The following is a 13,217-nucleotide window of genomic DNA, read 5'->3' as shown; positions in this document are numbered from 1 at the left end:
GTGGGGTGGGGAGACGAGGCGGGCCCGGCCGGGCCAGGGGGGGCCGAAGCGAGCTCCGGGGATGAGCTCGGGGGCGGCTGGGTGCGAGCTCCTGCCTCTGAGGCGAAGGCGGCGGCGGCGGCAGCAGAGGCGGCGGCGAGGCCCCCATGGGCCGGCGGCGGGCCTCAGCCGCGGCCTCCACTTCTCCGCACGCCGGCGGGATGGCGCCCGGGCCCCGGAGGAGCCGCGCTAGCCGAGGCCTGCTGCCGCGCTGCTGAGGCGAGCCCGCCAAACTCCCCTCCCCCTCCTCCGTCCTCGACCCCCCGCACCTCGCCCCTTCCCCACCCCCTCCTCCGCCTCGGTCCCCGCCGCTGCTCCGGACCACTATGACCATGAGATCCGCAGTGTTCAAGGCGGCCGCGGCCCCTGCCGGCGGCAACCCTGAGCAGCGACTGGACTACGAGCGGGCTGCGGCGCTGGGCGGGCCCGAGGACGAGCCCGGGGCGGCCGAAGCCCACTTCCTCCCTCGGCACCGTAAGCTCAAGGAGCCGGGGCCCCCGCTGGCCTCCTCCCAGGGCGGGAGCCCCGCGCCCTCCCCTGCCGGCTGCGGCGGCAAGGGCCGGGGCTTGTTGCTCCCGGCCGGGGCGGCCCCCGGGCAGCAGGAAGAGAGCTGGGGCGGCTCGGTGCCCTTGCCCTGCCCGCCCCCGGCCACCAAACAAGCCGGCATTGGGGGGGAGCCAGCGGCAGCCGGAGCCGGCTGCAGTCCCCGACCCAAGTATCAGGCGGTGCTGCCCATTCAGACGGGCTCTCTCGTGGCGGCGGCCAAAGAGCCTACGCCCTGGGCTGGGGACAAGGGTGGGGCGGCTCCCCCAGCTGCCACCGCCTCGGACCCGGCGGGACCCCCACCACTACCTCTGCCCGGGCCGCCACCCCTCGCGCCCACCGCCACCGCCGGGACCCTGGCGGCCAGCGAGGGCCGATGGAAGAGTATGAGGAAGAGCCCTCTCGGGGGTGGCGGCGGCTCGGGAGCCTCCAGTCAGGCCGCCTGCCTCAAACAGATCCTTCTGCTGCAATTGGACCTCATCGAACAGCAGCAGCAGCAGCTGCAGGCCAAGGAAAAGGAGATCGAGGAGCTGAAGTCAGAGAGAGACACGGTACGGGAGGGGTTAATCTGCGTTCGGGACGAGCCGCGAGTTGTGCGCATGCTCGGGGGAAGGGGGCCTGTAGGAGGTTAAGGTATCCCTTGGTTAGGGGTAAGGAGGTTGGCCACCAGAGGAGGAGTAGCTTAGGTGCCGGGTCCTTGGGACCCAGGCACACAGACACGTTGGGTTGGAGGGAAGGGTTAAAGGGCAACCTCCCAGTAGGAGGGGGAGGGGAAGTTTCAGGTGCCCAAGGGTTAATTTAAAATGACAGCCCCAGACTTGTGGGAAAGACCTGATTTGTGAGGAGTTGAAAATGAAAAGGTGGGATGCATATTTGGTGGCTTTCTGGAAGGGGTTAAAGTTAAAGAGCTTTTGCGTTAGAAATGCATTCTGAAGGAGAGGGACAGAGCAGCTGTTGCTCTAACCATTGCTGTAGCATCTTTAGATGGGAGGATAGTAGGCCTTTCAATTGGCAGAGGGGTAGAGGTGATTCACAGTGGATTTCTATTTTAGTTTTCTTAAATGATATTAAGAGAATCACTGTCTTTGATTTCAGGCAATTTTTAATGGGAATCTGAGTTATCAAACATGACCCACTGCCCAGCTCCCTTGTATAAGCATGGTGTTTAGAGGCTGGAAGATTTTGAGACATCAGGGGAAAGTAAGCTTATTAAATGTATTAAGTGGACCAAAGAAAAAAATCTCTATTTTAGAATCTTAGGGTAGTAGGGAGATCATTTCTTATTTCTTTGTACTTCTGAGGAGCGTGACTATATAGGCTTGTTTTTACTGCAGCAGTAGTTAAGGGCACCTTATGTGTTAAAACATATTCCTTCAGATATGAGGAAAGCTGGGGGGGGGGGGTATTACTGTGCTAGCATACCTTACAGCTGCCTAAAAATAAACATGGTTTCTACAATTGTGTTCAGGCTGCAGCAGTCTCTCTCCCTCTCTCTCCCTCTCTCTCCCTCTCTCTCCCTCTCTCTCCCTCTCTCTCCCTCTCCCTCTCTCTCTCTGGCGTTGTGTGCGCCAAGGGCTGAGCAAGGGAGCAGAGGGCTATTCATTTTGTTTGCTTTCCAAATGAATCGCATCAGGCAGCGGCTGTTTTATTGGAAAATACATTCTGCAAGGTGGAATGGGAGCTGAAACAGGTCTCATTAAAATATCTCATGGTGTTGATTTGTGGAAGTTACTCAACATGGAGGTGGCACTGCTCAGCTACTGTACTGCAGTCTAGGGGTGTGATGGTACTGTAATTACAACACATCATATCCTTACCTGGGGGGGTGCAGGAAGAGAAGGACCAGTGAAGGAGAAGAAATCAAGGAAATGTCACCCACAAACCGTGGTTAAGTAATGTTAAGGCTGTGCATCAAAACAAGAGATGAAATGAGAGTATGGCTGACAGGGGGTCTCTCTGCTGACTGTGGAGGTTTCTGCTCAGTTCCTGAGGTAATGGCCCCTTTGCAGACTTTCCTAGGCAGGAAAAGTGGGGTGAGTTAAGGATAGAGTGTCAGTCTGAACTTGGCATTCACTGCTTCTGTTGTGTGTTGCAGTCTTAGCGTTGCTTAAGCTTGTTTCTCTTATTCTAGTTGTTGTTTGGCCTCTACTGAAATCTATGCAGCCAAGTGGATATAATGAAGGCAGCATTAATATCACTGTCTAACCCAAATAAAATTCTTATTATAGGGTATAAGTGGTGCAGTTGGCACCTTTTCTCAGAACATTTTAATGTGAAGTTTTCAATGATAATTGACTTCCAGTTTCTGTTTGATTATGTAGTCCTCCTTTAATTAGAGTTTAAAAGACTTTGTTTTTACTAAATATTTAGATAAATAGGTATAATTTTTTTCTGTTATCTCAAATGCAAGGCAATATGCGTATTTCATGATCCTTGGGATTTATGGGTACTGGTTTGTATTATAATTCTTCCAAATTGAATGTTCATTGTTTAGGTGGCACCCTCCCACACACACACACCACTTTTAAATAACACTGCACTGTGACTATGTGAGTTTTTAATTCCTTCTTCATGTACTATTTGGACTTTGCCCTTGCGTATAGCGTTTTGGACTGGAAGTAGAGAGGATAGGATTTGGAGAACCTTAGGGCCTCCTAAAAGAACATAAGGTTAAATCTGGAAACTCCCAAACTGACTTGGAGCCACATGGTTAGCAATAACAGAGACCATGCCATTTAAAAGGCATGTTGTGGCCCCTCCCAGTGAAGAGGATCTTCTTTCAGAAGAATGAACTACAAATTCCCCCATGCCCCTCCCCAACTAGGTTAGCCCCTAAAATTAAGCAGTGTACCTTGTCTTCTCTATTGTGTTTAAGGAAAACTATTCAGATTAATGTCTGCCTATTAAGAATAAGTTCAATTGCTATGGTCCATGGCAAGAGGCAGAAGACCATACTGATTCCTAAATGGGGCTAAGTACCTGTGTTTAATTTTTTGTGTTTTGAGTCTGTATTTTGCCACTCTCTTTTAGCTCCTTGCTCGGATTGAACGGATGGAAAGGCGGATGCAGCTGGTAAAGAAGGATAACGAGAAAGAAAGGCACAAGCTGTTTCAGAGCTATGAAACTGAAGAGAGAGAGGAAACGGAGCTAACTGAGAAAATTAAACTGGAGTGCCAGCCTGAGCTTTCTGAGACATCCCAGACTCTGCCTCCCAAGCCTTTCTCTTGTGGGCGAAGTGGAAAGGGACACAAAAGGTGTGCTGATAACTTTGTTACAATGTCTGGACATGATGAGGAGACTTGTTTCCAGTGACTGAGAGCAGGGGATTGAGACTTATGAATTAGTTCTAATACAGTCATATCCTGAATTAAACTATGAGGTCTTCCCTGCTGAGAAACTATCCTGAAATGGTCTTGCGCAGGCTATAAAAGTCTTTTAAGAACATTTTGGTCACAGTAATAATTACAGAATGCAGAGTACATCATAAAGAGAATGGGCAACAAATGTGACAGCTGAGTTTCTTAAAACTATAGCAGTCCACTTCAAGTTAGGAAGTATTAAGTTCCTTCATTGTGTTAGGCACTGGTAGACATAAAAAAGTAAGATGTAACTGTCCTTGGACTCAAGGAAATTAGTCTAGCTGTAAGGATGGCCTAAATTTTGAAAACTCAGAATTCAGCTGAAATAAAATATGCAGATAGACAGCAGCGATACAAACTAGGCCTTGTAAGATTTAGGGATATTAAAGATTATTCTGAGTTAGAATAGTGAAACTTTAAGGAGGAGATGGATCTTGAAAAAGAAGTACAGAATTTAAGTTGGTGAAAAGGAAAGAAGATGGCATTCTAGGAATGTGGGCATCAGGGGAGGGAGAAATTGGTAGGAGAAAGAGAGCCAGCATATAGCAAGAAAAAAGAAATAGAGCTTGTAATTGACATAGTATGGGATTAGGGGAAAAGTAAGACTGGTCTGTGGTTGACGGGAATGAAATAGGCCACAGAGCAGTGGCACCTAATGTTAACTATAGGATCTTGAATAAAATAGGAACCTTTTTAGATTTAGTAGGCAATAGGATACCTTTAGAGGTTCTTATGCGTGGAAACTCACTTATGCAACAAACATTTACTAAGGGCCTGTTCTGTATACTGTTAAGCATGACGCTGTCCCTGCTCATGACTGCCAAATGAACCCAGAGATTTAGATACTTGAATACTGCTTGTTCTCTTGCCCCAAAATGTAATGAAATCAGGTTTTATTTGAGTCAATAAATTTTATAATGTTTTCTTCCCTATCTAATAGGAAATCCCCATTTGGAAGTACAGAAAGAAAGATTCCTGTTAAAAAGCTGGCTCCTGAATTTTCAAAAGTCAAAACAAAAACTCCTAAGCACTCTCCCATTAAAGAGGAACCCTGTGGTTCCTTATCTGAAACTGTTTGTAAACGTGAATTGAGGAGCCAAGAAACTCCAGAAAAGCCCCGGTCTTCAGTGGACACCCCACCAAGACTCTCCACTCCCCAGAAGGGACCCAGCACCCATCCCAAGGAGAAAGCCTTCTCAAGTGAGATAGAAGATTTGCCGTACCTTTCCACCACAGAAATGTATTTGTGTCGTTGGCACCAGCCTCCCCCATCACCGTTACCATTACGGGAATCCTCTCCAAAGAAGGAGGAGACTGTAGCAAGTAAGGCATAGAGAACACTTGCTCTTATACCCTAGTGGTGGCGGTCAAGCTAACAAGTGTGAAAATGCCTTTGGCATTTTTAAAAAAGTGCAATCAATAAAGCAGAGTTCTGTCAAGAATGAGTAAGTTAACAGCCAGAGACAGACACTGTGCAGGCATTGCAAATAGATGGAATTACAGCAAAATGTGCTCAATGTATTTGCCTGCTTACAACACTGGGAGATGTGTTTGCCAGTAAGTTGCTCATCACAAGAGCACCAGACTTGGGGGTGTAATCTCCAGCAACTTGCATGCCCTCTGAAAGAAGGGTTTTCTGTGCTGTGAAATGCATAGAACTTATACTTTGCCATGCACGACTGTTCCTGCAATTGATATTGTGTGAAACCTGGGAGGGTGGTCTTTGGGTGTTCTCAGGGGCCAATGGTAATTTTTGGGTTGGGGAGCCAGCTTGGGGTGGGGAATTTCACCTGGGCCTCCGCTCTTTAACTATATAAACATTTATCTGTATCTCTATGTCCCGGTCTGGGGGGCAGGAGGAATCTGCCAAAGACCAACAGTCTTACTTTATCTTACTATACTTCACAAAGGTTCTAAATGTGAAGAGTTTACTTGGATTGCAGTAGCCCATTGGTTGTTCATATATTTAAATAAAATGGTCTACAAACTATTTTTCAAACAATAAGGACTATCTTGGGATATCTGAGCTGCTTGGGGAGGGTGTGGGGTGTGGGACCTTGGTCTTCATTCCCTTTTTTTTCTTTATGGCTTCCACACAGAGATGCTCCCCTATGTCCTGCATCAACCAGTAACTGGAATGTGCCTTCAATCGTGTAATGTTAGTCTATGACAGTCACTGCGGATGCTCCGGGGTGATGGTGGGGGAAGCCTTCTTGGATAGAGCTGCAGCCCCAAATTTCTACCACTGTGTCTTGCCCTAGCAGGGATGGGGATGGGAGTCCATTCCAATAAGACAAGAGCATTCTCCAGGCTTTGTTTGACTGTTCTGGTGACAAAATTAAGTGGGCAAGATAGATTACTCTTCTTAATTATCTAAAATTCATTAGGCCTCACCCTTAAGAACATGAGATAGACTAGGACCCTGATCTAGGTTCAGGTTTTTTGTTGGTTCAGTCAGTTGAAGAGGTTCATCCTTAATGGTTAACCTTCTTGCTGCCATGGCAATGCTGTGTAACAACTTAAGAGAAACCATGAAGCAACTTCCCATCCGGGATTGGGAAATGGCTTGGTCCGGAGCTGTTCTGTATGACTGGCTGTTTTTGAAAACCCTATCTGCCCTAGTACAGAAAATTCCAAAAACCTCTGAGATTGTGGGCATAGCAGTACAGAAAGAGTCTGATTCGGGGGATCCCAGCCCTTTGAGGAGCCTGAGGTGTGAATAAACGCGTGAATCTATTCTTGATGTCCGTATCTCAAGAGGAAGTCTCAATGGCTTGTTCTAAGGAAGCCAAAGTCTTTGTGCATGTTGTTCAGGCTGGACCAGCAAGGTAGTTTGTTTGGAGGGAGGAGGGAGCTGTTTAAGAAGACTACATATGTAAGTTTTGAGAACACTGATCTTTTATTTGAAAAATAGGGTCAACTTTTACTCACCTGCCATGTTCTGAGTTTAAGGTTTGATATCCTTGGCCATCAACTGTTGCAGGGAAACCACCCTAAATAATGAAGAAAAGAAGTCGTCTCAGTGTAAAAAAAAAAGTGGTGGGCTTATTTTCTTTTCTTTTGTCTGTTGTTCCCTTTCCCCTCCCCCAGAGAGAAATTCTCAAAAGAACAACTCAAAAAAACCAAAATGGCTTCCTAGTGAGAACTTCAGTGATGATCCTTTCCTCCATTTTGGGTATGGGCTTTTTTTCTTTTTACACTGAGATGATTCTTCTTTCCTGCATTATTTAGGGTGTCTGATGCCATCAAGTGTTGCAGGAGAAACTTCAGTCTTGGCCGGTGAGTAGAATAGGAATTGTGCCGGCTGGGCCTGGGGTGGTGGTTGGTGGGATGGTGGATGGTTGGGAGCTGCATTCCCCATCAGTTGGATGTGGGAAAGTGAGATTCCTTGGTGTATGATTACACTATAGACTTCAAAATGACTACAAATTTCAGTTGTTTTTCAGGAACTGCAATAGCATCCATTATATGAATTGTCAGGTATTGGTGTAGGGTTTTTTGTGATCCTGTGTTTGGCAGACTGCAATGGCATTTTAGGTTCTTTTATACCGTAGCGAGGACACTGAATATGGCTTCAGGTGAGGCCATAGAATGGATTCCTATCACTTGGTAACTTTGTCTTATCTGGGGAGAGACCTCTTATCCTAGTGAATAGCAGGAGGGTTGTGTGACCTTGGACTTAAGGGTGGTTCCACCCCTCCTCCCTTTCTTTTTTTTTTTTTCAGTTCCTTCTTGGAGGGACCACTCAGTAGAGCCTCTAAGGGACCCAAATCCTTCAGACCTTTTGGAGGTAGGTACCCAAGACCTGTCTGTGGAAGGGAGTGAGAGACAGACTAGAAATAGGGGTATAATTTGAATATGTCTTAGTAACTGTATGGATGGGTTAAATAGAACTTAAAGCCAGAAGGGAACTTGAGAGATTATCTAGTCCAATGCGTTTGTTGTATAGATGAGAAAACTGAGGTCCAGAGTGGTTAAGTGATTTATTCAAAAATAAATATCTGGGGAGTGGTAAAACAAGCTAGATTTCATACTAAGTAGAAAAGTTAGCATGTACCACTCAGCAGCAACAATATATATTGCAAGCTCATTTGACTCTTAAAAGTTTGATGTTTATTTTAAACTTAGACTCTTACCAAGTATGGAGGTAGGGAGGGTTTATGGCAGTCTCAAGGGTTTCAGTTTGATGCGACTTTCACTTGGAAAGTTATGGAAATGATTTTGAAATCTGGAGATTCTGTAAGGGTAGGGGTGGGGAAAGGAGGATGTGTTTTGTTGATTTTGTTACCAGGAGATTCCCATGATATCCATAGAACTCACAGACTCAGGTGGGACCTGAAGGTGAAAGATTTTATATTCCTGGAAGCTGGAAATGAGCTAGTATACCTGTGTCTCACAGTGATGAAAAGCTTATCAGCATCTATTCTTTACACAGAACCTGGATGACAGTGTGTTTTCAAAGCGGCATGCAAAACTGGAGCTGGATGAGAAGAGAAGGAAAAGGTGAGGCTAGAGATATTCATCCTGGGAAGCTGAACCCTAGGACCCTGACCTCTCTCATCCATGCTGTGGAGAGTCCTGGAGCTCTTCACACTCTTAAATCACTGGCTTCCCAATTGGTTGAGTATCTTAGTTTGAAGTGGTCATTGTTGTAGGTGAAGATGTTTGGCTTCTTTTTCTTCATGTATGCCCTTCTTCAGTTCCACTCTCTGGAACACCAACACATGATCTAGACTGCTAGGCGTAATTCCCTAAACAGGCAGGCAGTTCTCTTTACTCCCCCATCAGGAAGAGTCAACAAAGATCTTCCTATCATCTGGATTGTATGAGTTGCTTTTAAAGAGCAGGTTTTCAGTAATGTTGCGTTTGTTTGTTTGTTTTGTTTGTCTGATTTGTTTTTCCCAGATGGGATATTCAGAGGATCAGGGAACAAAGAATTTTACAGCGACTGCAGCTCAGAATGTATAAAAAGAAAGGAATTCAGGAATCTGAGCCTGAGGTTACCTCATTTTTCCCTGAGCCAGATGATGGTAAGTTTTGTTCATGTAAAAGAGTGGTTTTTCAAAGAAGAAAAAGGGTGCAAGGCTCCAGGATACAACTTGCTGTGAATGAATGAACAGTATTTTGGAGCAGGTACAGTTGCTAGACATTTCCCATCCGTGTCACTAACGAGGTCCCATTTGGCTTTTTTCCATAGTTGAAAGTTTGATGATTACTCCCTTCTTGCCTGTTGTAGCATTTGGACGACCATTACCAAAATTAACTCCACAGTAAGTATAAAGTTTTTTCTCCCTCCTCTCTCAGGTAGCCTGCCCTTCACCTCCCTTTCAGATTTCATGAAAGCCTACATATAAGGTGGAACAAGTGGCTTAGAGATAGCCATGGTTCCTCAACAGAAGTGAGGCTACTGGGGCAACTTTTACAATGATAAGATTCCCAAGCCAGGAATTAGGAGGATTGCTTTTTGAGTTAGAAATAGATTATTCAGTCACTTTAATAGCACACTGTTGCTCTGGCTATGAGGCAGGAAAGATGACAAACTTGGGACTTGGGAATCAGGGCTAGGATTGGTGAGGGGCATAGTGTCTTTTTTGGAGTTACTCTCATCCCCGCATTGAATCCCTTCTAGTCTTTAAAGTTGATTTGCTTATTCTTTTTTGCCAGGAATTTTGAACTGCCCTGGTTGGATGAGCGTAGCCGATGCAGGTTGGAGATCCAGAAGAAACAAACACCTCACCGGACGTGTAGGAAATAGCTGTGCTGGCAGGAACCTTCTGTCTTCAGATAGTTGTAGCATGCCACTCCCAGAGAGTGGCAGAGACCTGTATATGTGACCTATGTCCTCATGTATGTTATCATTCGCTGATAGTGCCCTTCCATACTCCCTTGATCTTGGTTCTGTTTTCATCACTCTGATTTCACAAAGACTCTTTCATTGGGCTAATTGTGAATTATGGAGGGTGATTGGGATTTCCTTTCCCTTTTGGGGGAAATGAGCTCTCAAGCTAAATCTATAGGATGGCAGATTTGGAAGCTTCAGGGGTCTGCTTCTATACATTTGCCTGTGTTAAAGGGGTAAAAGGGCTCTCTTCATTAGATGTGTGGAAGATGAAGCAACCCCTGCCTTTAGAGCTGTGCCTGCATGGCACTCTTCTCACGGTGGTATACCCTTCCTTATAGTTTGCATAGAGTGGTTTTTACCCTAAAAGAAAACAAAAAAGCCTCACCATGAGCTTAAGGACCAGATGAGGAATAACAAGTCAAGTGATGAAGCAAGTCATCTTCACAGGGTAGAAAAGAGATTGGAGAGTTGGTAGATAAATGTCTGAAAAGACAGTTGTTCTCTTAAAACTATTCTGTGATATAGCCATGTGGGAAGGGATGTTTGGCTGTGATTATTTTCGTAGTTAATGGGTAACTGAATTTCTTCCCTCATCCCTCAAAAAATAAAATATTTGGAAAAGAGAATGGGGATGGTTAGTTTTGGACAAGTTATGGCTCCTAAACAAAAGCAGTTGGTATTTGGGGATGGCATGCCAGAACCTGTATAGATGTCCTTGCATCACTTCACTTCTCAAGTATTCCTTAGTTGGGCTTTATCCTTTTAGCTGAGCTCTTGGTGGTGGGATAGAGATGTAGGGAGGGTGGGGGGTGTATGTGGAAATATGTGCTTCCTTTGGCTGGCAAATGTCTACATCTTGAAACAAACAGATGTACCTAATGAGCTTCTCCATTCACTTTGTAAAGGTAGATTTATATGTGTACCATCTTGGTTCCCCCCTCCCCTCCATTTTGTTAAAAATTTTCAGGACAGCACTCCAGGCCACTTTGGTCTCAGTGTAAGATCCCTGTAACTATCTGGAAGGAAAATAGAGCCAAGACCTCTGGTCTTAAATATATAGGAATTGCCTTTCTTTAGTCTTCAGGACTATTGTGTGAAAACAAGTAGGGGTCTAATCTCCTAGAAGGTAGGGGCTGTTATCCTTGAAGAGACTATGTCCCCAGATTATTAGCACTTTTAGAGGAGAAGCCAAGGTATGTAGGGTGTGTGGCCGGCCCATCAGTGGAGCATGAGAAAATGGGATACCATTGTGGGAAAAAATGAAAAGTTCCTCAGGGGCCTCCCACTGCTAAAGCTTTTTTTGTGAGATGTTGATCTGTGCTCCCTGGGTTTGACTTATAAAGGAATTATTCCGGCAGCACATATAGTATTCTTGGATGATCTTGCTGCTCTTATTTCTCCTTTTATGTGTGTGTGTGGCTATGGGTTTTCATTTGTAACTCCATCTACTTAGGAGAGTGGGCTCTCCACAAGGGAACCTGCTGTGAACTTCTTTGCAGCAAGAATGTAGAGAGAAATAGGACTTATTCCACTAGGGGCTCTCATCTCACACCTTAAGGAGAGAAAGGAGAGTTCTAGAAAAACTGGGCCAGATTTTCTTTGTTCTCCATCATTTTAATATGGCAACCTGTTCAGCTTTCCTACTCTGACCTATGTTATACTCCTTGTAATGTGCCCAAGAAGAAAAAAAGACCAATCAGTGTCTCTTTACTTTATTCCTTCATTCCTCTCAGTTTCTTCTTGACTTCCAGTATTTGACAGATTCTTAATTTGGATATGGGTTAGCAAATTTAACCTTTGTGTTTGTGACCTACCCAGGGGACTACCCAGATTCTGAACTTGAGCTAGACTAAGAGCAATTCATGAGGTGCTATCTGGCCAGACTTAAGTGGATTCTGTTTCCTTGGTTCTCCCTCTACCTAGGACCTTTTATTTTATTGTCCCCTCTTCTAGATCAATTCTCCTTTGATTTGGATATGTTGAGGTTTGTTGAGAGGAGGTTGGAGAGTAGATTAGCAAAGTTCCAAGAGCAAAATTACAGTGTGTTAGAGTGTGGGGGGAAAATTAGTCTTATTTTTTCCCTACATGGGATACAACACTGTGAAATTCAATCTTCAACTGAAGGCCCTGAAATTCTCCTAAAACATAGTTCTTTGTTTCTTTCTTTAACAAAGTTTAAGCTAGTGTTAATAAATTAAAAAGAGAAATTGCTTGTCTGTCCACTTCAGCTTTGTTTTATGCCCATTTCATATTGTTGTCTGTGTTGTAATTCATACTTTTGATACCATTTCTGATGTGTAAAATTGGTTGTCTTGTAAATATCTTATAAAGAGTTCAATTGTAAATAAACTATTGTGGCTGTTAATTTTTGAACTTCTGCTTCAATTTATTAGATCTACTGGGAAGCATTAAATCTGCTTGTTTTTGTTTTTGTTTTTGTTTTTGACGAAGATTAGCCTTGAGCTAACATCTGCTGCCAGTCCTCCTCTTTTTGCTGAGGAAGACTGGCCGTGAGCTAACATCCGTGCCCATCTTCCTCCACTTTCTCTGTGGGACGCCTACCACAACATGGCTTGCCAAACGGTGCCATGTCCGCACCTGGGATCCGAACTGGCGAACCCTGGGCCACTGAAGTAGAATGTGCGAACTTAACCAGTGCCCCACTGGGCCGGCCCCAACAATTCTGCTTGTATATTTTAAAAGATTAGAAAAATAAATCAATTTTCACAAAATACGAAAACACACCATTTTCGTTTTTTATAAGGTATTCACTTCCATTTGTATGTGAACACAACATTTCATCCCTCTTTGTCCTGTGTTCTTCCTTACACACATAATTGGCAACTTTAAAAACAATAGAGTATAGGGTGCTTGGTGTCCAAATTTTTAAAACCTCATAGCTGAAAAGACCTTAGAGGTGATCTAGTCTGACCTCCAATACATGATTTGCCCTTGTCAACATTCCAGACAAATGAAGTCCTGCTTCTTTTTTTCTATACATTTTTTTTCTGAATGTTAGAAAATTCTTCCTTGTTGATAAAAATCTAACTTCTTGTAACTCAACGCCCATTGGTTCTTGCTTTGCCTTCCATGATGATAAAAAAAAGATCAATCCCTCCTTTTCCTCATAGTCCCTGGAATAAAGATTGCTATGGCTATCCCAGTCTTGTCTACATGGTAAACATTCAGAGATCTTACCATTGTTCCTCAAAAGAAAGGATTTTGAATTTTTCACTTCTCTCTGGATGAGTGAACAATTTGCTCATGTCCATTTAAAAGCTGAACCCTTGGGGCTGCCTGGTGGCATAGTGGTTAAGTTGGCCTCCTCTGCTTCAGTGGCCGGGGGTGTGGGTTCAGATCCTGGGCACTGACCTACACACTACTCATTAAGCCATGCTGTGGCACATCCCACATACAAAAAAGAGAAAGACTAC

At 44.7% G+C, this 13,217-nt stretch overlaps 1 protein-coding gene across 3 annotated transcripts; it reads left to right on the top strand.

Annotated features, from left to right (window-relative positions):
• MSL1 (MSL complex subunit 1) lies at nucleotides 1-12,148 on the top strand. 3 transcript variants are annotated; one of them, XM_023652574.2, is made up of 10 exons: nucleotides 995-1,133; nucleotides 1,678-1,782; nucleotides 3,613-3,836; nucleotides 4,882-5,264; nucleotides 7,173-7,220; nucleotides 7,667-7,731; nucleotides 8,377-8,444; nucleotides 8,847-8,971; nucleotides 9,139-9,211; nucleotides 9,606-12,148. In XM_023652574.2, the coding sequence occupies exons 2-10, from the start codon at nucleotides 1,741-1,743 to the stop codon at nucleotides 9,694-9,696; spliced, it is 1,119 nt and encodes a 372-aa protein (XP_023508342.1). In that variant the 5' UTR covers nucleotides 995-1,133; nucleotides 1,678-1,740; the 3' UTR covers nucleotides 9,697-12,148. The 3 variants fall into 3 exon arrangements, with proteins under 3 accessions (XP_005597493.1, XP_023508341.1, XP_023508342.1); XM_005597436.4 differs by lacking the exon at nucleotides 1,678-1,782 and having other exon boundaries at nucleotides 1-1,133; XM_023652573.2 differs by lacking the exons at nucleotides 1,678-1,782; nucleotides 7,173-7,220 and having other exon boundaries at nucleotides 19-1,133.
• The last annotated feature ends 1,069 nt before the right edge of the window (nucleotides 12,149-13,217 follow it).

The sequence above is a fragment of the Equus caballus genome, chromosome 11 (assembly GCF_041296265.1).
Source record: "Equus caballus isolate H_3958 breed thoroughbred chromosome 11, TB-T2T, whole genome shotgun sequence".
Classification (NCBI taxonomy): Eukaryota; Metazoa; Chordata; class Mammalia; order Perissodactyla; family Equidae; genus Equus; species Equus caballus.
The sequence above is the reverse complement of the archived record's forward strand: the minus strand, read 5'-3'. Positions and strand labels throughout refer to the sequence as shown.

Bases quoted from the DNA above. Each gene is read 5' to 3' on its own strand.
- MSL1 (XM_005597436.4), top strand. From the start codon at position 366: ATGACCATGAGATCCGCAGTGTTCAAGGCGGCCGCGGCCCCTGCCGGC. The intron at 7,732-8,376 runs GTAGGTACCCAA...TTCTTTACACAG, and splicing joins ATCCTTCAGACCTTTTGGAG to AACCTGGATGACAGTGTGTT. The intron at 8,445-8,846 runs GTGAGGCTAGAG...TGTTTTTCCCAG, and splicing joins GATGAGAAGAGAAGGAAAAG to ATGGGATATTCAGAGGATCA.